Source organism: Budorcas taxicolor, chromosome 1 (assembly GCF_023091745.1).
Source record: "Budorcas taxicolor isolate Tak-1 chromosome 1, Takin1.1, whole genome shotgun sequence".
Lineage (NCBI taxonomy): Eukaryota > Metazoa > Chordata > Mammalia > Artiodactyla > Bovidae > Budorcas > Budorcas taxicolor.
The window spans coordinates 213,611,371-213,635,759 of NC_068910.1; the positions used below are offsets into that span (position 1 = coordinate 213,611,371).

At 41.8% G+C, this 24,389-nt stretch overlaps 1 protein-coding gene across 3 annotated transcripts in view; it reads left to right on the plus strand.

Annotated features, from left to right (window-relative positions):
• Window positions 1-24,035, plus strand: part of DYRK1A (dual specificity tyrosine phosphorylation regulated kinase 1A) — a 144,662-nt gene extending 120,627 nt beyond the window's left edge. For all 3 annotated transcript variants that reach the window (XM_052648209.1, XM_052648249.1, XM_052648300.1), the window contains 4 exons: window positions 944-1,084; window positions 8,573-8,879; window positions 12,492-12,616; window positions 20,753-24,035. In XM_052648209.1, the coding sequence (XP_052504169.1) occupies window positions 944-1,084; window positions 8,573-8,879; window positions 12,492-12,616; window positions 20,753-21,373 (1,194 nt within the window). In that variant the 3' untranslated portion in view covers window positions 21,374-24,035. The remainder of the gene's footprint in view (window positions 1-943; window positions 1,085-8,572; window positions 8,880-12,491; window positions 12,617-20,752) is intronic.
• Window positions 24,036-24,389: the final 354 nt, after the last annotated feature.

The following is a 24,389-nucleotide window of genomic DNA, read 5'->3' on the forward strand; positions in this document are numbered from 1 at the left end:
CTGTGGTGTGTATTTGTTTTTCTTTGAATAATAAATAATATAAAGGTAATAGTACCTTTTTCATGAACTTAAACACCATTAAGATCGCCTGAGAAACTTGAGTGGCTGCCGTCTCACGCATGGTGAAGCCAGAGCCCTTTGAGTAGCTGGGAAACGCCTCCCTCCCTCCGCCTCCCGTCCTCTCGCCACCTGTCCCTCTGTCCGTCTTCCTGCCCAGTCCCCCCGGCACGCAGCCCTCTCTCAGGTCCCTGGGAGACAGCGGCCAGAGGGCCCGCGCACTCGTGCCAGGGCCTTTCTCTCATGTGACCTGCTTGTGGTGCTTCCGTGGCACCCTGTTTTATGTTGCAGTGCCCCCCTCACTCATGCCCTTTTCATTTTCTCCCTGTTCTTAGTCAGACCCCAGTAGATCCTACTGTTTGTTTGTTTCCTGATGATCTCTCCCTCTGTAATATAAAGTTTGGGGCAGAGATTTTTGTCTGTTTTGTTTACTGCTGTGTTCCAGTGGATGTGATTTCTAGCATACAGTAGACACTCAGGTGTTGGAGGAAATGGATCTGCACCTTAGATACTTTTTTGTTAGGTCCACACTTTACTAAGCCTTTCATTTTTTGTTTTGTTATTTTTTTAACTCTCCCAGACTTAAACTTCGCAGTCCCCTCCAGTCATTCCTTCCTTTCCGTTGTATCCATGACCACCTGCCATCCCATAGATGAGTGTCTGTCTTTGCTGAATCGTGTGCCCTCCCCTCTGTGGAATGTGGGGCTTCGGGAGGTAGGGGCGTTACCTCTTTCCTTCATTATTGTGTATTTACTGCCGGAGGGAGTGCCTGACACACAGGAGAGACTCTCTTTATTTGTAATTTGTGAATGGATGAGCAGATATAGGATGTTTTACAGTAGAAATTATAGGGTTTTTTTTTTTTTTGCTTTTGTTTTTAATACAGGTAGATCAGATGAATAAAATAGTGGAAGTTCTGGGTATTCCGCCTGCTCATATTCTTGACCAAGCACCAAAAGCAAGAAAGTTCTTTGAGAAGTTGCCAGATGGCACTTGGAACTTAAAGAAGACCAAAGACGGAAAACGGGTAAAATAAGGAAATAATATTTTTGAGCCTTTGTTACTTCTTTCACTGAGTTGTCTTTATAACGCATTTTTGTATTTATTTGAAAACAGTGTTACTGAAGTCTGCTGTTAACAGTAGTTCTGTTCATGACTCGGGTATAGATTTTCTTCCCAAGTTGGTTTTAGCTTGACCTAAGCTACCTGTATGACCTGAACACTGTTTGGTTAATGCTCAGTATTCTCTTTAAGTCTTCATTTGGAAACTGTCTGCCTGTCTTTTGAGGCCACTGATCAAATCACCACGCCTCGTTTCCACAGTAGAATCAGTCGGTTTGACCTTTGTTTCCCATAGTTCGGGTCTACACTGGAATCACAGCTAAGGGGACTGCAGCTGGGACAGTGGAAGTCATAACTGCAGAAATGGCCTTCTTTGTAGTTCCGATGAGAGCACAGGATTTCTGACGTGAGCAGTTTGTGACAAGAATCTGAACTGACTGGATGGTCCTTTGATAGATTTCAGTTTCCTAGCTTGGATAATGGCGATTTCACATCTCCAGAATCTTTCAAAGTGAGGGTTTTAATGAGTTAGATATGTTTTAGTAATTTTCTCTTTTCTGAGAACTTTTCAGGCATCTCAGCCATGTCAGTTTAATAAATGACATTTAATAAATCATTTAATAGAATAAATGATGACAATTTTGCATCTTGATTTACATCTGTTTTATATATCTGAAAATAATCATGTTTTGCCATCTAGTTTGTTTCTAGTACTAGATGAATATACTGTATAAATATATGATTGTGTGTGATACATACACCAGATACTTTATGATTGTAGTTCTGCGTTTTAACTCTTAAGAAATTTTATTTTTGCTACAGTTTTTGTTTTGCCCTTGCATTTTAGCGATACTGCCACCAGGTGTCATTTCCAGTGAACTGAAGGTGATGCTTGTTTGCTGTAATTCACCTTCAGCTCTGGAGTCTTAACTTCTAATATCAAGCGTTTCTTAATAAGAATATATATATGTAAAACTGTGTCTTTCACAACTGATTTGTAACTTACTGCATTCTGCCTTGTTCTCTAAAGTTTCAGGCAGTGCAGTATCTAGCAGCTAAGTTATGCCTACTCCCCATAAGGAAGGGATGGAAAATACCAAGCAGACATCCTGGGTCCTTCTGCCTCTGTCCACGTGCCTTTGTCAGTCATGGCCCCCTTTCCCAGGGAAGTCCTTAGCTTCACCAGCATTCAGAGTAGCTCTTGCAGTGGATTTTTAATTAGCATGGAGTATGTGATGCCTGCTTTACGTTTTTCTTTCTGAACATACTGCTGCTGCTTTTTCCATTTTCTTTTTCTAAATGAAAAATTTATTCATTTCCTCAATCTCTGCCTTATAAAACCACAGTTAAGTCACAATGGACTGTAACCTATCATTTTCCCAATGTTGAGCTATAATTATTATTATTTTAAATTATTTGAGGGGAGCATTTCACTCAGAAGAGTAGATTATTTTTTCCCTTAAAATTGAAAGTATCTTGACCTACGTTTAATATACATTAATTAACTGTAGATTTCATGAGATTTTCCTAAGCTGCAATTAAGCAACTGACTTAAACTTAATTTTTAAAAATGTAAAATAATTACTCCTTTTTAAACAGAAACAAATTTCCAGCAACAACAAAAAATCAAATCCATAACCAAATGGTTACATTATGAAGATGCACTAGGGATTTTAACCATGAATATGAAGAAATGTGCATGTACTGTCTTTCAGTATGCTTGCTCAGCTTATTTCCTTAGTGATTTAATTTTTACTTTTAAGTGCTCATTTTATGTTTCAAGAGCCTGTTTCAGCTTCCTAGTAATGAGATCCATACCTACTGGCTATTTTTTTTCCTTTGGTGGGAGAGGGTAAAGAATTAAATTATAAATGATGCTTTTTTGTTGAAGTATAGTTTATGTACAAGATGGGTATTTTAAGTTTTCACTTTGTTGTGTTTTAATTTTTATTTACAACAGTGTACCTACTGCCTAAAACATGGTGTAGCTTAACTCCTCCCATCACCTCTAGTGCCCTTTTCTGCCATCCACTCTCAGTTTCTGATTTCTGTTATCCCAGGTTAGTTTTGACTATTCATAGGCAAAATTCATATAAGTGGAATCCTGAGGTATTTATTATTTTGTTTCTTTCACGTAACAGACATTATTTTTGGAGATTCGTCCATAGTGTGTCTCAGAAATTACTCCATTTTATTGCTTCACAGTCTTTTGTTGAATGGAAATGCCATGATTGATCTGTGTTTACCTGTCATTGGATGTTGAGCTTGCTTCTAGTTTAGGACTGTTTCAGTAAGGCTACTGGGAACATTTTGATCAATTTCTGTACACAGAAGTTTTTGGGTTTTCTGGGGTCACGACTTACAATTGCCAGATCATAGGGTGTCTGGTGTGTTTTCTTTCTTAAGAAATTACCAGTTTCCCAAGGTTCTATCATCATTTTATATTCCCACAAGATTATCAGAGATCCAATTGCATGACATCCTCGCCATTTCATGTGGTTGGTTCTTTTGAGTTTAGCCATTCAAATGAGTATGTAGTAGTTTTCATTTGATTTCTTCATGATTGAGAATATTGACCTGGCCAGCTTTTTATGTGCTCAGTAGCCATTTATGTATCTTCTTTTGTGACCATCTTTGTAGTCTTGCCCCTTTGTTATTGGGATGTTTAATTATTGGGCTGTAGGAGTTTTTTTAATGTAATGGATATAAGTCCTTTGTCACCTGTATGCCAGTATTTATTCCCCAACTGTGGCTTGTCTGCTTCTTTTCTTAGTAGCAGTTTTTAATAAACAAAAATTTAATTTTTTATGAACAGTATTTTTTTTAATTCTAAGAAATCTTTACCTCCCTCAAGTTTGTGAAGATACTCTCCTTTAAAAGTTTTAAATTGAAATGTATATAGTTGATTTACAGTATTGTATTAGTTTCAGGTGTACAGCACCAGGATTCAGTTATATATAAATAAACGTATTATTTTCCCTTATGAGTTATTACAAAACTGAGCATAGTACCATGTGCTATTCAGTAGGTCCTTGTTGGTTATCTATTTCATATCTAGTGGTGTGTATATTTTATTCCTAATTTAGCCCTCCCACATCCGTTTTCCCCTTGGTAACCATAAATTTGTTTTCTGTGTCTGTGGGTCTGTGTCTGTTTTGAGAAGAAGTTCATTTGCATCTTTTTTAGATTTCACATACGAGTGATCTATTTGTGCTTGTCTGACTTAACCTCACTTAGCATGGTCCCCTCCAGGTCCAGCCATGTTGCTGCAAATGGCGTTATTTCATTCTTGCATCACTGAGTAATACTTCACTGTATGTGTGTGGAATAACACCACCACATCTTTATCTAGTCATTTGTCGGTGGACATTCAGGTTGCTTCCGTGTCTGGGCTATTGCAAATAGTTCTGCAGTGAACACTGGGGTGCATGCATCTTTTTCAATTGCTTTTTTCTGGATGTATGCCTAGGAGTGGGATTGCAGTTTGATGTGGTAGCTCTGTGTTTAGTTTCTTAAGGAACCTCTGTGCTCTTCCCTATAGTGGCTGCACCAGGCTACAGTCCCACTAACTCTGAGGGCGGATTCTCTTTTCTCCTCTCCGGTATTTGTTATGTATAGATTTTTCCGTGATGACCATTGTGACCAGTGGGAGGTGGTACTTTTTCAGAGTTTTGATTTGCATTTCTCTTAAGAATTAAAGTGACGTTGAACACCTTTTCATATGCTTGTTGCTCTTTTCTTGGGGAATCATACTTTATGTGTGTCTGTATATTTATTTTATCTGTAACTGGGAGAAGTGTTCATGTTTCATGATGATATAGGATTTGTCTTAATCTTCTTTTAGGTGTTTTTTTTTCTTTTAGTTTTCTGTTTTTTGAAGCTCTCTTAATAGGTGTACCCATTTAGTATTGTTAGAACTTGGTGATAAATTCAGTCTTTCATCACCATGAAATACTCCTTTTTGTCTTTAATATTTTCTTGTGTGTACTTCGTTTGGTATTACTCAAGCTATGCCCATTTTCTAATTCTTAATACTTTCATAGTATTTTTTTAAAAATCCTTTCAGTGTAAACCTGTTCATACTTCTGTATGTAAAATGACTTTTATATACAGAATGTAGTTGAGTTATGCTTTTAATCCAGTCGGATAGTATCTTTCTTTTACAATGAATTATTTGGTCCCTAATTATTCAGAGGATGGGGTTTTAGACTTTTGCCATATGTGTGTTTCTGCTTGTTTTATTTCTTCTTCGTTTCCCACTCCTTTCCTGCCTTCTTTGGAGTTAAGTCCTCTTGGTGTTTTATTTCATCTTTCTTACTGGTTTTGTAGCTCTTCCTCTTTGTGTAATTGCTAGTGTTGCTTTTACTGTATGCCTCTTTAACTTACCAGTGGACCTTAACAAAATGTTTCATGACTCGATCAGCTGTGTGATAGCCATGTGCTTTCTATCTAATCCTTCCATTTTTTGTCATCCTCTGTCACTCATGCGTGTATTACGTACCTCACAACACAACTGCCTAAATTACCAGCAACATTAAGAAGAGATGTTAAAACACATAGAAGATAAAGATAGTAACAAGTTCTTTTCAGGAGTTCCTTGGCAGTCCAGTGGTTAGGACTTTGAGCTTTCACTGCCATGGCCCCAGGTTCAGTGCCTTGTCAGGGAACTGTAAGATTCTGCAAGCCACACATCGTGGGCCAGGACCCCTCCCCTCCACCCCCGCCTCACCCCCCCCCCCCCACACACACACACGCATGTTCTTTTTACCCATAGAGTTAACTTCTTGTTGTTGTTCCTAAGTTCTGTCTGGTTATTACGTTCCTTCAGCCTGAACAACTTTAACTTTATTTTGTAGTCAGTAACTTACGCTGATGAATTCTTTTTAGCAGTTGTTTATCTGAAAATACCTGTATTCACCTTTATTTTTGGAAAGATATTTTTCATGGCTATGGAAGTTTCAGTGGATGTAGAATTTTAGGTTTACATTTCAGCTAAAGAAAATGATGTTATGATATTGTTTTCTGTATTGTTTCTGAGAAGTCATTGATTTTTCTAAGCAGTGTTTGTTTGTTTTTTTTCTTTTTTTATTCCCTCCCCCACTCCCACCCCCCACCTTTTTAGGTACTACTCCTTCTGTAGGGCAAGGACTATTACTGTTCATCTTAATCCGTGTGTTCTTTAAAATATTTCTCCCTTTTCCCCCTGGCCAATGTTGATGCCTTTTTTTTTTTTTTTTTTTAATATGTTTGATTTTTTTTTTAGTATGTTTGATTTTTTCAGCAGGTTGGCTGTTCGGTTCTTGTGCATAGTTTTCTCTGTTTATTTTCCATGGAGTGTGCTGAATTTGTTAGATCTGTGGGGTTGATACCTTTCATCAAAATCCTCAGACATTATCCTTTCAAATATTTGTTCTGTTTCACTTTCTCTTCTCCAGATAATTATCCACTTAAATATATGTTACGGTGCTTAATACCGCCTCAGAGCTCTCTAGTGTATTCATCTTGCTTTCTTTTCGTGTGTTAGATTGGATCGTTTCTTTGTCTCCTTATTCGCTCATTGTTTTCCTTCTGTTGAGGCCAGTCTGCTGTTGAGATCATTGAATGGATTCTTCATTTATGATACTGCATTTTTTAGTTCTAGTGTTTTCACATTTTAATTTAGCTTTAAAAATTAGTTTTAATTACCCACCCTCCCCAGTCTATTCACACATGTTGTCTAGCTTTTGAACTAAGCAACTGACTTAAGAAATTATAGTTATTTTTAAAATACCTATCTGCCAGTTTCAACAATTGGGTTATTTTATATATGTGGATTTTCTACAGTTTTTTTTTCCACTTAATATGGACTCGTTTTGGGGGTTTGTTTCTTGTATCCGTAATTTTTTGAATGTATGCTGGACTTCCTGCGTTTAAGAACAGTTGAGGTAGAAGTAAACCCTGTTTTCCTGTGAAATGAGACCTGACTCCCACTGTCTACTGGTGTGATGAGACTAGTTGGTTTCATTTGGTGGTGCAGCTGAGTCTGGCCTCTGTCTTGTTTGCTTAACTTAGATTCTGTTCCCCACTGTCTTCATGGGTTTTACGCAGTGTGTGGAGGCTGGGGAGATCTGTTATATGTTAGGCCCAGCCAGCAGCCCTCTTCTAATGTTCTGTGCCTCAGGGTGGTCTGTGTTCACACTGCTGCTCTGGCTCCAGCTTTGCAACCCTGGGGTCCTCCCCGGGTCGTCGGCCTGTCCCACCCTTGTGCCCAGCTGCTCATAGCTGTCAGAAGTTGGTTTGGAGTTGGGCTGAACTCTACCTCCTCACATCCGCGGCTCTCGTTCCTTCTCCCACTGTAGTCTCTTCTCCCAGGAAAGGCTTTTCATTTTCCAGAATTTAGTTAGCAGTGGTTTCTTTAGTCCTCCGCTTGCTGATAGGTTTCTTTTCTAATTAGTGAGTTTGGCTGCCCGTGGGGTCTTTGCTGCCTCGTGGGGGATCTTGCATTGCCTGCACAAGCTCCTGAGCATCAGGACAGCAGCGGTGTTGCATGGGCTCTGCTGCTCTGTGGCACGTGGCGTCTCAGTTCCCTGACCAGGCCCAGAACCCGCCTTTCCTGTGCTACGAGGCGGGTTCTTAACCACTAGACCACCAGGTCCCTGATAGGTTTTTAAAAGGCAGTGATTTTGTGGTTTGCCTACCTGGCTTGTTCTTGATTTTGAAGTAAGAGTGATGGTCTCTTGCAAATTGCTACATTGCACGTAGAAGCAAAATCTACTAATACTATTCTGAATAAATTCAGTGTTCATAGGGATTTTAAAGATTACCTGTTAAAATGAGTTTCCCTAAAATGTCAGTGCATGTTAAAGGCAGTTTATTAAACATATTTTCTAAAGTGAAGCGTAAATAATTTGCTTTTTTTTTTTTTAAACTGAATATAAGCAAGGTATGCTGTTAAACCCATGGTTCTTTATTAGGAGTGATGGCTGAAGCTTTAATGAGCCATTGTTACCTAGGAAGTGCACCTGAGTTCACAGGTGTATTGGGGAGAAAAGAGGTTTGTAGCCACTGGTTGGTACACTTCCTTTGTGAAGGACCACAGAGTAAAGATTTTGTTGCATATTCTTACTTGGTTCTGTTTGTTTTTACCATCTTTAAAAATGTAAAGCCATTCATAGTAGGGGCTGTTTATATAAACAGGCCCTGGAACAGGGCATCGTTTGCTGATCCCTGCACTAGATGATCTTTATGGTCATTTCTGCTCAGAGTTATTTTGAATTTCTCCTGACTGTGGTGCTTTAAGAGTAGTACATGTGAAAATCCAGAGGCGCAAACCATGAAACACTCCTTTTAACAAAGGTCTCAGCCTTATCCTATAAGGAAGCTTATTTGATGTGATGTTATATAGGTTTTTATATATTCCATCAAATTTAGAGAAACCCCCCACCCTTTTTTTTTTTGTCTCTTTTCTCTTTAGGAGTACAAACCACCAGGAACCCGTAAACTGCATAACATCCTCGGAGTAGAAACAGGAGGGCCTGGTGGCCGCCGTGCTGGGGAGTCGGGCCATACGGTAGCTGACTACTTGAAGTTCAAAGACCTCATTTTAAGGATGCTTGATTATGACCCCAAATCTCGAATCCAACCTTACTACGCCCTGCAGCACAGTTTCTTCAAGAAAACAGCCGACGAAGGCACCAACACGAGCAACAGCGTCTCCACGAGCCCCGCTCTGGAGCAGTCGCAGTCGTCGGGCACCGCCTCCAGCACCTCCTCCAGCTCAGGTCTGCCGTCCTGGTGCCGTGTCAGGCTTTGAATGTGTGCTCTGCTCTTTACAAAGTGGGGGTCATTTAATGTGCTTTTAAAGTTGTTAATGGGTAAGGAGAAATCCCTCAGAGGGCAAACAGAAGAAGCAAGAACTACAGTCCCACAGCCTCCAGAACAAAAACCCACAATCACAGAAACTAACCAAAGTGATCTCATGAATCACAGTCTTAAGTAACTCAGGGAAGCTGTGAGCCCTGCTGTGTGGGGCCACCCAGGTTCGATGGGTCATGGTGTCAGAGACTTCTGACAAAATGTGGTCCATTGGAGAAAGGAATGGCAAACCACTCCAGTATTCTTGCCTTGAGAACTCCATAAACAGGATGAAAAGGAAAAAAGATATGACACCAAAACTTGAGGGGTGCCCCCACTCCCAAGTCTGTTAGGTGTTCAATGTGCTACTGGGGTGAACAGAGGAAAAATAACTCCAGAAAGAATGAAGAGGCTGGGCCAAAGCAGAAATGATGCCCTGTTGTGGGTGTGTTTGGTGATGAAAGTAAGGTCCGATGCTGTAAAGAACAGCACTGCATAGAACCTAGAATGTTAGGACCATGAGTCAAGGTAAACTGGATTCAGTCAAGTAGGAGGTGACAAGAGTGAATATCGACTTCTTAGGAATCAGTGAACTAAAATGGCCCGGAATGAGAGAATTTAATTCAGGTGACAATTGTATCTACTACGGTGGGCAAGAATCCCTTAGAAGAAATGGAATAGCCCTCATAGTCAACAAGAGTCCCAAATGCAATACTGGGGTACAGTCTCAAAAACAACGGAATGATCTCTGTTCGTTTCCAAGGCAAACCATTCAATATCACAGTAATCCAAATCTGTGCCTCAAACCACTAAAGCCAAAGAAGCTGAAGTTGAACAGTTCTCTGAAGACCTACAAGACCTTCTAGAACTAACACCTAAAAAAGATGTCCTTTTCATCATGGGATTGGAATCGAAAGTAGGAAGTCAAGAGATACCTGGAATAACAGGCAAGTTTGTCCTAAGAATACAAAATGAAGCATGGCAAAGGCTAACAGTTTTACCAAAAGAACACGCTGGTCATAGCAAACATGCTATTCCAGCAACGCAGGAGACAACTCTACACATGGACATCACCAGATGATCAGTACCGAAATCAGGTTGATTATATTCTTTGTAGCCAAAGGTGGAGAAGCTCTACATAGTCAGCCAAAACAAGACCTGGGGCTGACTGGCTCAGATTATGAGCTCCTTTTTGCAAAATTTAGGCTTAAACTGAAGAAAGTAGGGAAAACCACTAGACCATTCAGATATGACCTAAATCAAGTCCCTTATGATTACACAGTGGAGGTGATGAATAGATTCAAGGGATTATGTCTGATAGACAGAGTGCCTGAAGAACTATGGGCCAAATTCTTAACAACGTTACAAACCTTACAGGGTTCGTTACACTGTGCAGGAGGTAGTGATCAAAACCATCTCCAAGAAAAAGAAATGCAAGAACGCAAAGTGGTTGTCTGAGGAAGCCTTACAAATAGCTGAGCAATAGAATGGGAAAGACTAGAGATCTCTTCAAGAAAATTGGAGATATCAGGGGAACACTTCATGCAAGGATAGGCATGACAGAGGACAGAAACAGTAAGAAGATAACAGAAGCAGAAGAGATTAAGGAGAGGTGGCAAGAATACATAGAGAAACTGAACAAAAAAGGTCTTAATGACCCAGATAACCATGATGGTGTGATCACTCACCTAGAGCCAGACATCCTAGAATGCGAAGTCAAGTGGACCTTGGGAAGCATCACTACAATCAAAGTTAGTGGAGGTGATAGAATTCCAGTTGAGCTATTTCAAATCCTAAAAGATGATGCTGTCAAAGTGCTGCACTCAATATGCCAGCAAATTTGGAAAACTCAGCAGTGGCCACAGGACTGGAAAAGGTCAGTTTCCATTCTAATCCCTAAGAAAGGGAATGCCAAAAAATGTTCAGACTACTGAACAATTGCACTTATTTCACATGCTACCAAGGTAATGCTCAAAATCATCCAAGCTAGACTTCCAACAGTATGTGAACCAAGAATTTAGAGATGTACAAACTAGATTTAGAAAAGGCAGAGGAACCAGAGATCAAATTGTCAACATCTGTTGGCTCATAGAAAAAGCAAGGGAATTCCAGAAAAACATCTATTTGTGCTTCATTGACTGTGCTAAAACCTTTGATTGTGTGGATCACAAAAAACTATGGAAAATTCTTCAAAAGATGGGAATACCAGACCACCTTAACCTGCCTCCAAAGAAACCTGTATGCACATCAGGAAGAAACAGTTAAAACCATTCAGGAGCAACTGACTAGTTCCAGATCGGGAAAGGAGTATTTCAAGGCTGTATATTGTCACCCTGCTTATTTAAATTATATGCAGAGTACATCATGAGAAATGCTGGACTGGATGAAGCACAAGCCAGAATCAAGATTGCCGGGAGAAATATCAATCACCTCAAATAATGCAGATGACACAACCTTATGGCAGAAAGCAAAGAGCCTCTTGATGAAGGTGAAAGAGGAGAGTGCAAAAGCTGGCTTAAAACTCAGCATTCAAAAAACGAAAATCATGGCATCCGGTCTGATCGTTTCATGGCAAATAGGTTGGGAAAAAATGAAAACAGTGACAGACTTTATTTTCTTGTGCTCCAAAATCATCTCAGACAGTTGACTTGAAACTGTGAAATTAAAAGGTGCTTGCTCCTTGGAAGAAAAACTGTAACCAACCTAGACATCATATTAAAAAGCAGAGACATTACTTTGCTGACAGAGGTCCATATAGTCAAAGCTGTGGTTTTTCCAGTAGTCATATACAGATGTGAGAGTTGGATCATACAGAAGAGTGAGCACTGAAGAATGGGTTCTTTCGAACTGGAGAAGGCTCTTGAGAGTCCCTTGAATTGCTAGGAGATCAAACCAATTAATCCTAAAGGAAATTAACCCGGAATATTCATTGGAAGGACTGATGCTGAAGCTCCAGTACTTTGGCCATCTGATGCTAAGAGCCGACTGGTTGAAATGATACTGATTCTAGGAAAGATTGAAGGAATGAGAAGAAGGGGGCAAAAAGAAGATGAGATGGTTGGGTGGGTGGAATCACTGACTTATTGAACATTGAGCAAACTCCTTGAGATAGTGAAGGACAGGGAAGCCTTGTGTGCTGCGCTCCTTGGAGAAGCAGAGAGTTGGACGCAACTTAGCAACAACAAGGGAGGAATTATTTTTCGTAAGTCTATTCTTTGGGGCTAGTAAAGAAAAAATCCACCAAGGTCTAAGACTTAACTGTGCATATAATAAATTCTGCTTGGGAAAAAACTAGTAGCCAAATATTTAAATTATTTTTAAAGTGGAAATACTTGGTCCACATGCTTTTTTCCCGACTTAACTGAACTTGGTCCTGTTTTAGTTCAATAATCAATGTGAAAGAAGAGAATTGGGTGCTTTTTTGGTGCCCTTCGTGTTAATAGAGGGTGTTTCAGTTTTAATGTTACAGTTATCGGATATATCTACTGGAACACAACTAACTTCACACTCACAAGTAGTGTCATGTTGTGATGCTCCAGGTGGATCGTCGGGGACGAGCAACAGTGGGAGAGCCAGGTCGGACCCAACGCACCAGCATCGGCACAGCGGCGGGCACTTCACGGCCGCCGTCCAGGCCATGGACTGTGAGACCCACAGTCCGCAGGTGAGCCCGGCCCGCCCTCACACGCGCCCTCCACCATGCCCAGGGAGCAGTGTGGGTGCCCACGGTCTTTCAAGTGATTGTCACTTACTCCAAAGGGTCATGGCTTCCTCACCTGTAAAAGCTTCTACCTTACGTGACTGACATGAAGCAGCACAACCTTGAAATCATTTCCCTCCTGGTTTAGAGATAGCCAAGATTTACTGAGTGCACACGAGCTGCGCTCCAGGTGCTTTTCCCCTGTGTTTATCTCTTACTTTGGTAGCGTTTTTAGCCTTACCCTGTTTGGATTTTCATTTTACAGTGGGAACTGGGACTTCCTGGGTTCAAGTCTTTCTGAGGCTCATGATCTTAATTACTGCCTCTCCCTCCTCATTATCTGTCACCACCAATGGTCCTAGGTTCTGTATCAGTTTGTGGTTTGAATTTTCTCCTCCATGTTTTATTTTGTGTTTTGAAGTTTTTTCTTTTTTGTTCGGTTGCTTTTTCAACTGATGAAAGAGGATCTAATGAAGTAAAATTTTTTAAGGGGGTGAAGCAGATGGTAGTAGTAAAAATATTTACTAATATTTAAATACTCTGTAAAATAGTAAGTGCATTCATCCTGAGTACTGCATAATGATGTCTATAATGAGAGGCAAGTCTATTATTTAATGAGAAATAAAGTGGGCGTTGATGAACGTCACCCCTGTTGTCAGGCCTGGGGCTGCCACGGGCTGGTGGAGCGGCACACGTGTCCTGACGTCGCCACTCTTCACTTGTGCTCACCAGCCTGCTGGGCAGGCTTCTCACATCGTCTCTTCCCGCTCCCGTTCTCTCCAGTACTTGTTTCAAACTCTTCCTGCCTCTTAGAAGCCTCTCCTCCTCTGTTCTCCCTGACTCGGTCTCGGGTGGGGAGCACTCTTCAGAAAGGAAGGCCTCACGGCCTGTCCCCAGACACCTCGCCCACCTCCGCCGGCGCTTGTCCGCTGTCTCCCTCCCGCCCTGCGCCCGCCCGCTGCCGCCTGGCCTCTGCTCGCCGCCTTCCCTCCGCGCCCGGCCCTCCCCAGGCGTCTCTGGATGGCCTTCCTCAGCCCGTGTGCTCCCTACCCCGCGCTCTGCTCTCTGTGGGCTCTGTCTCCTCACCCTTTGAGAGCCCCGCTGCTGCTGCCATCAGCCTGCTTCCACGTGAGCACCTGTCCTGCCATGTCACCAGTGGTCAGTTCTCAGGAGCTGGGTGGGCTCTCGGTTGCTTTTCCCTCCAGTCCGCACTCGCAGTGATGCGGCGCTGGTTTGAGCCCTGGGCAGGCTCGCCTCTGCTTTCCTGGACAGCGTGGCCCTCTGCCACCTGCCCCCTTCCATCATCGCTTCCTTTCTGGATTCTCTTCTCCCCCTGCCAGTGAAAGTGGGCGTTCTGTGCCCTCTCACCTGACACCCTCCTGGTGACCTTTTGTGCTCCTGCCAGTGCCCACACTTCCATTTTGATGTCAGTCACTTCACAGCTTGATTTCTGACCTAGACCTCACTCCTGAGCCCCCCATGCCTTTATTTCTGATCATCTCCTATCAGTGCCGAACCGGAGGCCTCCACAGCCCAGCCCTACAAATGTGCCACATTGATCCTAGTCATTGCTTCCTCTTCTACCACAGCTCATCTCAGTTTATCTGTTCTTTGTACAGAATGGCCCTGAATTTACCCATTTTCTTAGGTCATACACCTGATGCTTGGGAGTTAATCCTTGAGTCTCTCCCTCACCCGCTGACATGGAATCAAATGATAAATAGTGTGGATTCTGAGTATCCTGCATGTGTTTCTGTTCTCTCCACTTCACTCCCCTGACTCTTTGCTACAGGCATCTCTAGCTTATCTTACTGTAAAGATGATTTTTGACTGGTCTTCCAGCATCTGTTTCATTCACCAGTTCACCTCTGTTCTTTCTTCAGCCAAGTAAATAAATGTTCAGTAAAGCAGTCTCATCTGGGTCCATCCCCTGCTTTCAACCAGTTTTTGGGCTTTCTCTTGTACTTAAAAAAAAAAAAAAAATTGAGAGGGCTTCCCAGGTGGCGCGAGTGGTAAAGAACTGCCTACCAATGCAGGAGACAGGAGACGCGGGTTCGATCCCTGATCAGGAAGATCCCCTGGAGGAGGGCACAGCAACTCCTTCCAGTATTCTAGTTTGGAGAATCCCATGGACAGAGGAGCCTCATGGGCTACTGTTGAAAAGAGTCAGACGCGACTGAGCACAGCAGTTTTCAGCGGTTTCTGTGATCTGGCCCCTACCCAGGCATTCTTCCTCTCCATTCACTCTGGTCTTCTGGGAATTTTTTTCATGTTCCGGACCTTATTGTGTTCTCCATCACAGTTCTCACGTGGACTGTGCTCAGCCTGGAATATGCTTTTCCTCTCTCTTTGCTTTGGTGACTACTGTATATCCTTCTGATCTTAAATATCACTACCAGAGGCTTTCCCTAATTCTTCAGAGTAACCTTCTTTCCTCCTTTTATTCTTCCAAATATATTAATACTGAAAATACATAAACTGTACCAGGATAACATAAGACATTTGTGTTCATCCTGTCCGTATTTAAAGAAGTTAATATTGTGTCTCATTTGCTTCAAATCTTTTTTATTTAATTTTTAAACAGTTGATACGTTCACATGGTTTAAAAATCGGTAAACATAAACGGGGATTCAATGAAAAGTCTTTCCTTCTGTGTCCTCTAGCCGCCTAATTACTGTGTTAATGTTATTAGTTTTATGTAGCCTTTCTGAGCTATTTTATACATACTCAAGCAAATACAAATATATATACTTCACTTAGCCTTCTGCACACAGGTGGTAGGCAGCATACCATGCACACTGTTTCACATCTTTTTTTTTTTTAATGTGTTTTACATATATTTTTATTAGATGTATTATGGAACTCTTTCTGTATCATAGAGTGCTTTTTCATTCTTCTTGTTTTGTTTTTAATAGTCACACAGTATTCCGTTGTTTAGGTATTCCACAAGTCATTGCAGTCGTTCTCTATTAATGGACATTTAGTTTACTTTCAATCTTTACTACTCAAGATAATGCTATAATGAACAACCCCATATGTAAATCATCCACACACACACACAGTTAGTTCATCTGTGATATAAATTCTCGGACGTGAAATTGTTGGGTCAGAGAATAATGTGGCTTGTCACTTTGATGACTATTGCCAAATTGCTCTCCATGTAATTTTTGCCAATTTAGCTTGCCAGCAGCTGAGTTTTAAGAAACTGGGATCACCTATTGGATACAGTCTGAAATGAAAAACCTAGCATTGGACGGAGTATAGTTACATTTTGTTTATTTCTTTTCATGTATGAATTTGAGTAGTATCACAGCTTAAGAACCATTAGCGTTCTGATTGGAGAAGGAAATGGCAACCCACTCCAGTGTTCTTGCCTGGAGAATCCCAGGGATGGCGGAGCCTGGTGGGCTGCTGTCTATGGGGTCGCACAGAGTTGGACACGACTGAAGTGACTTAGCAGCAGCAGCATTCTCTGAGAATTTTCTGCCTGTTTTTCGTCTGGATTATTTTCTAGTATTTCTTGGGACCACTTTCATTGAGTAAATACTGAATGATCTGTGCTAGCCACTGGTGATAAAGAAACAGGCTTTTCCTTCCTAGAGGTTACAGTGACTCAGTATATAAATGAATCAAGTGAATAGAAATTGTAAGAACTAGAAAATAAGACAATAGAGACTAGCTGTTTGTTGGGTGAGGTGTATTAATTTAAGTAGGCCCAACTGATAACAGATAGAGCGCCCAAAATATGGTAGCTTGAAGACTGTGAAGTTTCTCTTCTACATAATGTCCAGAGTGGGCATGCAGGTTAGCAGCATGGCTCTCCCATGTCCTGGGTTCCTGACGTCTTGTGACTGCCCCTTCCCCGGGGCCTAGTTGTCCGCTGCATTCCGCAGGATGCTGCATCCCGCAGGAGGACTCGGGAGGTATTTTGTGGACTGGATCTGGTTGTGCTATAGGAACTTGCCATTGACCAAAACAGTCACACGGCTGTGTCTAAGTACAGTGGAGACTGGAGGTGAGTGTCATTGGAGCCACATGCCCAGGAAGAAGAAGAAGTTTTTTGAGGACAACTGGGAGTCTCTGGCCCAGAAGTTAGGGCAACGTTAGCCAGAGTGGTGGGGGAAGACTCTGGAACTGAGAAAATGAGACAGAAGCATCCAAGCAGAAATTAGAAATCAGAGCATTCTAGGCAGAAGGGAACAGTATGGGCAGATACTCTGAGATATGTGAAAGATGTTAACCAGATAGAGGAGCAGAAGGAAGATGCTATGTAGTAGGAACCCAGGCAGCAAGAGGAAGGCAGACTGTAGGAGAAGGTTGGAGAAATGAGCATAGTCAATCAAGCAGAAATAGATGTTTTTCTGGAACTCTCTTGCTTTTTCAATAACCCAACAGATGTTGGTAGTTTGATTTCTGGTTCTGTGTTTTGTAAAACCAACTTGAACATCTGGAAGTTCATGGTTCATGTACTGTTGAAGTCTGGCTTGGAGAATTTTGAGCATTACTTTACTAGCATGTGAGATGAGTGCAATTGTGCGGTAGTTTGAGCATTCTTTGGCGTTGCCTTTCTTTGGGATTAGAATGAAAACTGACCTTTTCCAGTCCTGTGGCCACTGCTGAGTTTTCCAAATTTGTTGGCATATTGAGTGCAGCACTTTCACAGCATCATCTTTTAGGATTTGAAATAGCTCAACCGAAATTCTACCACCTCCATTAGCTTTGTTCGTGGTGATGCTTCCTAAGGCCCACTTGACTTCACATTCCAGAATGTCTGGTTCGTGATTATCTGGGTTGTGAAGATCTTTTTTGTATAGTTCTTCTGTGTATTCTTGCCACCTCTTCTTAATAGCTTCTGCTTCTGTTAGGTCCATACCATTTCTATCCTTCATTGAGACCATCTTTCCATGAAATGTTCCCTTGGTATCTCTCGTTTTCTTGAAGAGATCTCTAGTCTTTCCCATTATATTGTTTTCCTCTGTATCTTTGCACTGATCACTGAGGAAGCCTTTCTTATCTCTCCTTGCTATTCTTTGGAACTCTGCACTGAAATGGGTATATCTTTCATTTTCTCCTTTGCTTTTCTCTTCTATTCTTTTCACAGCTATTTGTAAGGGCTCCTCAGACAGCCCTTTTGCTTTTTTGTATTTCTTTTTCTTGGGGATGGTCTTGATCCCTGTCTCCTGTACAATGTCATGAACCTCCGTCCATAGTTCATCAGGCTCTCTATCAGATCTAATCCCGTGAGTCTCACTTCCACTGTATAATCATAATATCATGTGGTAGTTCTGTTTTTAATTTTTTGAAGAACCTCCTCTCTACTGTTTTCCATATAATGGTTGTACTAACGTATATTCCCATCAGCAGTGTGTGAGGGTTTCCTTTTTTCTGCATCCTCACCAGCAGTTGTCCTTTGTTGTCTTTTTGAGAGTGATGTCTCATTGTGGTTTGGGTTTGCATTTCTCAAGTGACAAATGATGTTGAGTTGCTTTCCTTGTGCATGGTGGCCATCTTTGTGTCTTCTTTGGAAACGTGTAGTCAGATCTCCTGGCCGTTTTTAAGTCAGATTATTTGGGTTTTTACTAATGAGTTTTATCAGTTCTTTTTATGCTTGGGATATTAGCCTCTTATCAGATATGTGGTTGACAAATGTTTTCTCTCATTCAGTAGGTTGCCTTTTTGTTTTGTTGATGGTTTCCTTTACTGTACAGTAGGTTTTTAGTATAATATAGTCTCATTTGTTTATTTTTGCTTTTGTTGCTTTTGCTTTGGTGTCAGATTCAAAAAATCATTGCCAGGGCTTATGCCAGACTGTGTTTCCTTCTAGGAGTTCTATGGCTTCAAGTCTTCAATCCATGTTGAGTTCATTTGGGGTTTGGTGTAAAATGGTGGTTGAGTTTCATTCTTTTGTATCTGGCTGTCTAGTTTTCCTGACACCATTTAAATTAATTAACTAATTTCTCCTCTGGGTTGCGCACAGGCTCTCTGTGGTCTCCACGAGTAGAGCTGCTCTTTGCTGAGCTGTGTGGGCTTCAGTGTTGTGCACAGGCTCGCTCTGGTCTCCGTGAGTGGGGCTGCTCTTTGCTGAGCTGTGTGGGCTTCACTGTTGCGCACAGGCTCGCTCTGGTCTCCGCGAGTGGGGCTGCTCTTTGCTGAGCTGTGTGGGCTTCACTGTTGCGCACAGGCTCGCTCTGGTCTCCGCGAGTGGGGCTGCTCTTTGCTGAGCTGTGTGGGCTTCAGTGTTGTGCACAGGCTCGCTCTGGTCCCCGCGAGTGGGGCTGCTCTTTGTTGAGCTGTGTGGGCTTCACTGTTGCGCACAGGCTCGCTCTGGTCCCCGCGCGTGGGGCTGCTCTTTGCTGAGCTGTGTGGGCTTCAGTGTTGTGCACAGGCTCGCTCTGGTCCCCGCGAGTGGGGCTGCTCTTTGCTGAGCTGTGTGGGCTTCACTGTTGCGCACAGGCTCGCTCTGGTCCCCGCGCGTGGGGCTGCTCTTTGCTGAGCTGTGTGGGCTTCACTGTTGCGCACAAGCTCGCTCTGGTCCCCGCGAGTGGGGCTGCTCTTTGCTGAGCTGTGTGGGCCTCTCCCGCGGCAGCCTCTCGGTGCAGCGCGTGGGCTGCAGCATTTGTGGTGCCGAGTCTTCGTTTCCCTGTGGCCTCAGGCGTTTTCCTGGGCAGGGATCAGACCTGTGTTCCTGGCGTTGGCAGGTGGATTCTTAACTGCTGGACCACTGGGAAGTCCCACGACACCATTTATTGAAGGGAATAGCCTTTCTCCATTATATATGTTTGGTTCTTTCTCACAAATTAATTGACTGTATACACATAGGTTTATTTCTGGGCTCCCTCTTCTGTTCCGTTGATCTGTGTGCTGGTTTTTATGCTGGTACCTTGCTGTGTTTGGTTACTGTAGCTTTGTAGTATAGTTCTGTATCAAGGAGTGTGATGCTTCCAGCTTTTTCTTCCTCAGGGTTGCTTCGACTACTTGGATATTTTTTGTGGATTACAAATTTTAGGGTTTTGTTCTATTTTTTTGAAAAAATGCCATTGGACTTTTAATTCTGATAGGGATAGCGTTGAATCTGTAGATTGCATTCAGTAGTTTGGACACTTTAACGGCACTGATTCCCTCTCTTACAGTCGATGAGCGTGGACAGTCTTCCTGTTGCCTTGGGTCTGCCATGTCTCTTCCTAGTGTCCTTTTTCCATATAAAGCTCTTTCTCCTCCTTGGTTAAATTTATTTCTTGCTTATTTTGTTCTTTTTGATGCCTTTGTAAATGGGATTGTTTTCTTTTTCTGATATTTTATTTTATTGTTAGTATATAGAAATGCAATAGGTTTTTGTGTAATTGATTTTGTGTCCTGTAACTCTACTGAATTTATTATCTCCATAAGTTCCTCATGGAGTCGTCAGGGTTTTCCACATATAATGTTGCACCATATGTATGCAGCAGCCAGTTTACTTCTTTATTTCCAATTTGGTTGCTTTTTATTTCTTTTTCATGCTCAATAATTTGGATATCTGTTTTAAAAAGATTATTCTTGTGATTTGGAGAGTGGTTTGGTAAATGGCAAAGGTGGAAGATGGGAGTTGATTTAGGAGGATGTTGTGTTAGTCTAGGCAAGAAATGGTAGTGACCTCGGATAAAGTAATGAAGAGATGCCAGATGTGAGTTCTTATTGGGGGTGGCTTTAGTAGTGCTCACTGATTGTTTGAGTGGAGGAATGGTTAGGCAGCTAAATGCATAGTAGTGGTTCAGTTAAAACAGGAAAGATAGAGAGGAGGGGCTTTAGGGTAAAGAATGTCTTTTGGACTGATCAGAAATAACCAGGTTTACTCTCTGGCCTTTTCCAGAAGAAGTTTGCTGACCCCTGGCATAAACAGTGCTCCCAAGGAAGGAAAGTGGCCAATAAAACATACGACCCTATTTATGGGTATAACTTGATAAAAACACTCTTGAAACATATTTGCAAGTTTGTGTTAGAGAGCTGTCTAAAACATTAAAATTTCAAACCCCTCTCTCTAATGTAAATGCTAATGTAGCTTTTAATTGAAGATTAAAGCTTGGAAACGTCCTGAATAAATCTTTTCACAATCTGCTCTTCCAGGTGCGTCAGCAGTTTCCTGCTCCCCTTGGTTGGTCAGGCACTGAAGCTCCTACACAAGTCACTGTTGAAACTCATCCCGTTCAAGAAACCACCTTTCATGTAGCCCCTCAGCAGAATGCATTGCATCACCACCACGGAAACAGTTCCCATCACCACCACCACCACCACCACCACCACCACCACCACGGACAGCAAGCCTTGGGCAACCGGACCAGGCCGAGGGTCTACAATTCTCCAACAAATAGCTCCTCTACCCAGGATTCTATGGAGGTTGGCCACAGTCACCACTCCATGACATCCCTGTCTTCCTCAACCACTTCTTCCTCTACATCTTCCTCCTCTACTGGTAATCAAGGCAACCAGGCCTACCAGAACCGCCCAGTGGCTGCTAATACCTTGGACTTTGGACAGAACGGAGCTATGGACGTTAATTTAACCGTCTACTCCAATCCCCGCCAAGAGACTGGCATAGCTGGACATCCAACATACCAATTTTCTGCTAACACAGGTCCTGCACATTACATGACTGAAGGACATCTGACAATGCGGCAAGGGGCTGATAGGGAAGAGTCCCCCATGACGGGAGTGTGTGTGCAGCAGAGTCCTGTAGCTAGCTCGTGACTACATTGAAACTTGAGTTTGTTTCTTGTGTGTTTTTATAGAAGTGGTGTTTTTTTCCAAAAAAAACAAAGTGCAAAGCTGCTTGAATCAGAAGGAGATTAACACACTGAACAGCTACAGGAGGGCAAAGCTGACTTTTTTTTTTTTTTAACTTGAAAAGATTGCAAAGGGACAATGAAGTTTTTAAAAGAGCCATGTCCAAACCCATCTTCTCGGATAGCTCAGAGGCGTCCTCTTTTTGCCGCCCCCATTTTAACTTGCCACATCCTGGTCACGTAGTGGGGTTTTTTGTCTTTCTATTCCACAAAAGTTATTGTTCAGATGTTGGTCTTGCTCATTTGCCAACTAATTTTAAAAGAAAAAGGCACTGCACATCATTTGCATACAGGGCCCCATGAGGGTATTTTTCTCCCCCTTTTTGTTTTTCCTCCCTCCCCCCCCCCCCCCATTTTTTTGTTTTGTTTTTGTTCTGTTTGGGGTGGGGGGTGGGAAATTGGGGTTTTTAAGTCCTCTAAACACACTTGGGCACGGAAACGCAGTACTGTAAGAAGAGGGACCTCCAGCTCACACAGTCATCACCTTCAGCTGTATGGAAGGGACAGTTGTATCGGCGTGTGGAAGGCACAGGACGCATGCTGAGTGGCGGGATCGGAGCCCTCCTGTCTGAACCTCCTGAGGAGCAAAGCAGCACTGACCTGGGATCCTGTGGGTCTCCCGTTGCCGAGGCCACAGAGAGAGGAACGGAACATGACTGGTCTCCCATCCAAGGTGCACTGAGAAGCAATCGACGGGTCAGTCGTGGCCAGTCCTGGGGAGGTCTGAGTGGTGGTCTTTGGGAAAACCTTTGGCCTTATGGATTTGGACTCGAAACTAGGAGAGCCTACCATTTCAGATGCAATCACTTTTGGACATGCTTTTGCAGACAGTCCTTAACGCTGAAAACACAAGAGAATGGGTAATTCAAGAGGCCTTTCTTTTAAAACAGACTTTGGTGACCCACTAATTGTAAGGTATTGCAAGGTCACTTTGCGTGTGTCATAAAGTTGACTTCCTTATTGGTTGAAGGTCACAGAAGTAGTGGTTTGCTTTGATGGAAATAGCTACAGCTGTGTCCCTTCCTGCTTTTTACTTTTTCTTTTGCTTTTTCTCGGCACGTGGTATCTCCACCATTTCTTCTGCACAAAGATGTCTTCTGTTCATCCTGAACATTTTTAAAAAAAAATGCAGAATTTTATGTGACTGCTTTTTTGCCTCACAATTATGCTGTGAATTTTACAAAAATTTATTTTCTTTTTTGATAATTTATTGTACCAAAGCTGTTTTTATAGCACATAGATGTCTGTAACCAATAATGTAGCAGTTCTGCACTTTGACACAAGGTGTAACTAGACCATTTTTAAATGTCAGTTGAAAATTATGGCTGTACTATTGCTTAAACAAAACTGGAACTGTTGCTGAATCCATAGCCAATACATTTACAGCAATCTGTGTACTGAACATGATAGATTGACACCTAACTCAAGATTACAACAGCTGTTACATCCTCAATGTGTTCAGGCTTCTGAAGGTAAAGGGACACTGGATCCAGAAGCTATGGAAGCAGTTGATTCTTGTATTCCTGATTAACCTACTTGTAAACTTGAAAGCAAGACCTCGATTGCACCAACAGGTCCAAAACATGAGCACGAGTAAAGCAGAACTCGCACGAGTGACCTGAGATGAGCAGGCTGGTGTTTTAACAGGTGCCTAGTTTTGAGATTATGCTGCCTTAATGTAACACAGTCTGGCAGTTGCTAAATTTGTGTTCCCATTTTAAATTGACCAATTTTACGGTGTTATACTTTTGAGCGGTTGAATTGGGAGAATGAAGATAAGAAATTTACCTGTCCAGGATCAGAGAAGCCTAGAAAAGAAGCAGTAATCTACCTCTGCCGATAACCCTGTTCAAAACAACTCAGCAGAAACACCACGTTACTTTTTATTGGTCAATTCCATGTGGCTGACTAGGTCAATTTTTTTCTGAACAAAAGCAGGTTTTTATATGTAAAACAGTGACAAAACACAAAAAGGTTTAAAACTATGTGAATGTGAATGGAAACTTGGGAATATCCGTTTTTATAAAATCACAAAATTTTTTTTTTGTTGTTAATCAGGAAATCCATATTTATTTTGTAATTAAATGTCAAGCCTGTGGATGATTTTTGAACTTGGTAGTTCATGAAGGTTTACAGTGAATAAAAGGATGTCATCTTGAGTCTAGCAATATCAAAAGGAATTCAGTAGTTACGCTGTTTAGGAATATGAAGTGAAGATATACGTGGGTCAGGTCATTTTTTTTCTGTGCTGGTTGCCACATCTTAGCAAGCACCAAAAAAAAAGCCGTTTTTAAACCGCTATTTACATAAAGGAAGTCATCAAAGCCGAAGCTTCTGCATACTGTGCTATGTTGCAGTCCAGTTTTGTGTGCTTTACTACACGGTTTGGTTACAGGGCTTCTGTGCATTGTAAACATAAACAGCATGGAAAAGGTTAAATACCTGTGTGCAGATTGTAAGATCTGGTCCGGACTTGCTGTGTATATTGTAACGTTAAATGAAAAAGAACCCCCCTTTGTATTATAGTCATGCGGTCTTATGTATGATAAACAGTTGAATAATTTGTCCTCAGACTCTTTACTATGCTTTTTTTAAGATTAATTTAAGAAAAATGTAAACATAGTAAAAAAAAAAACTTCCTATGCAATTAACCTGGTCCAGGTAATGGTCTGGTAGGTATACCAACCAGAAGTTTGAAGTCAAATGTGTAGAAAGGAAAATCATAGTTACATCAACCTAGGCTTCAAAAATCTTGGAAAAAAAAGTAAAAATTGGAGGTTTAACAGACGATTTGAATTTTTAAGATTGACTCTTTACTATATTCACAGGTTCTGTCTGATTGAAAATGCTAGTAGTTCGTCATGTTGCGGATGGCGTGGGAATTAGGTGGTTTTCTCTAGGCTTTGACCTGCGTGGACACA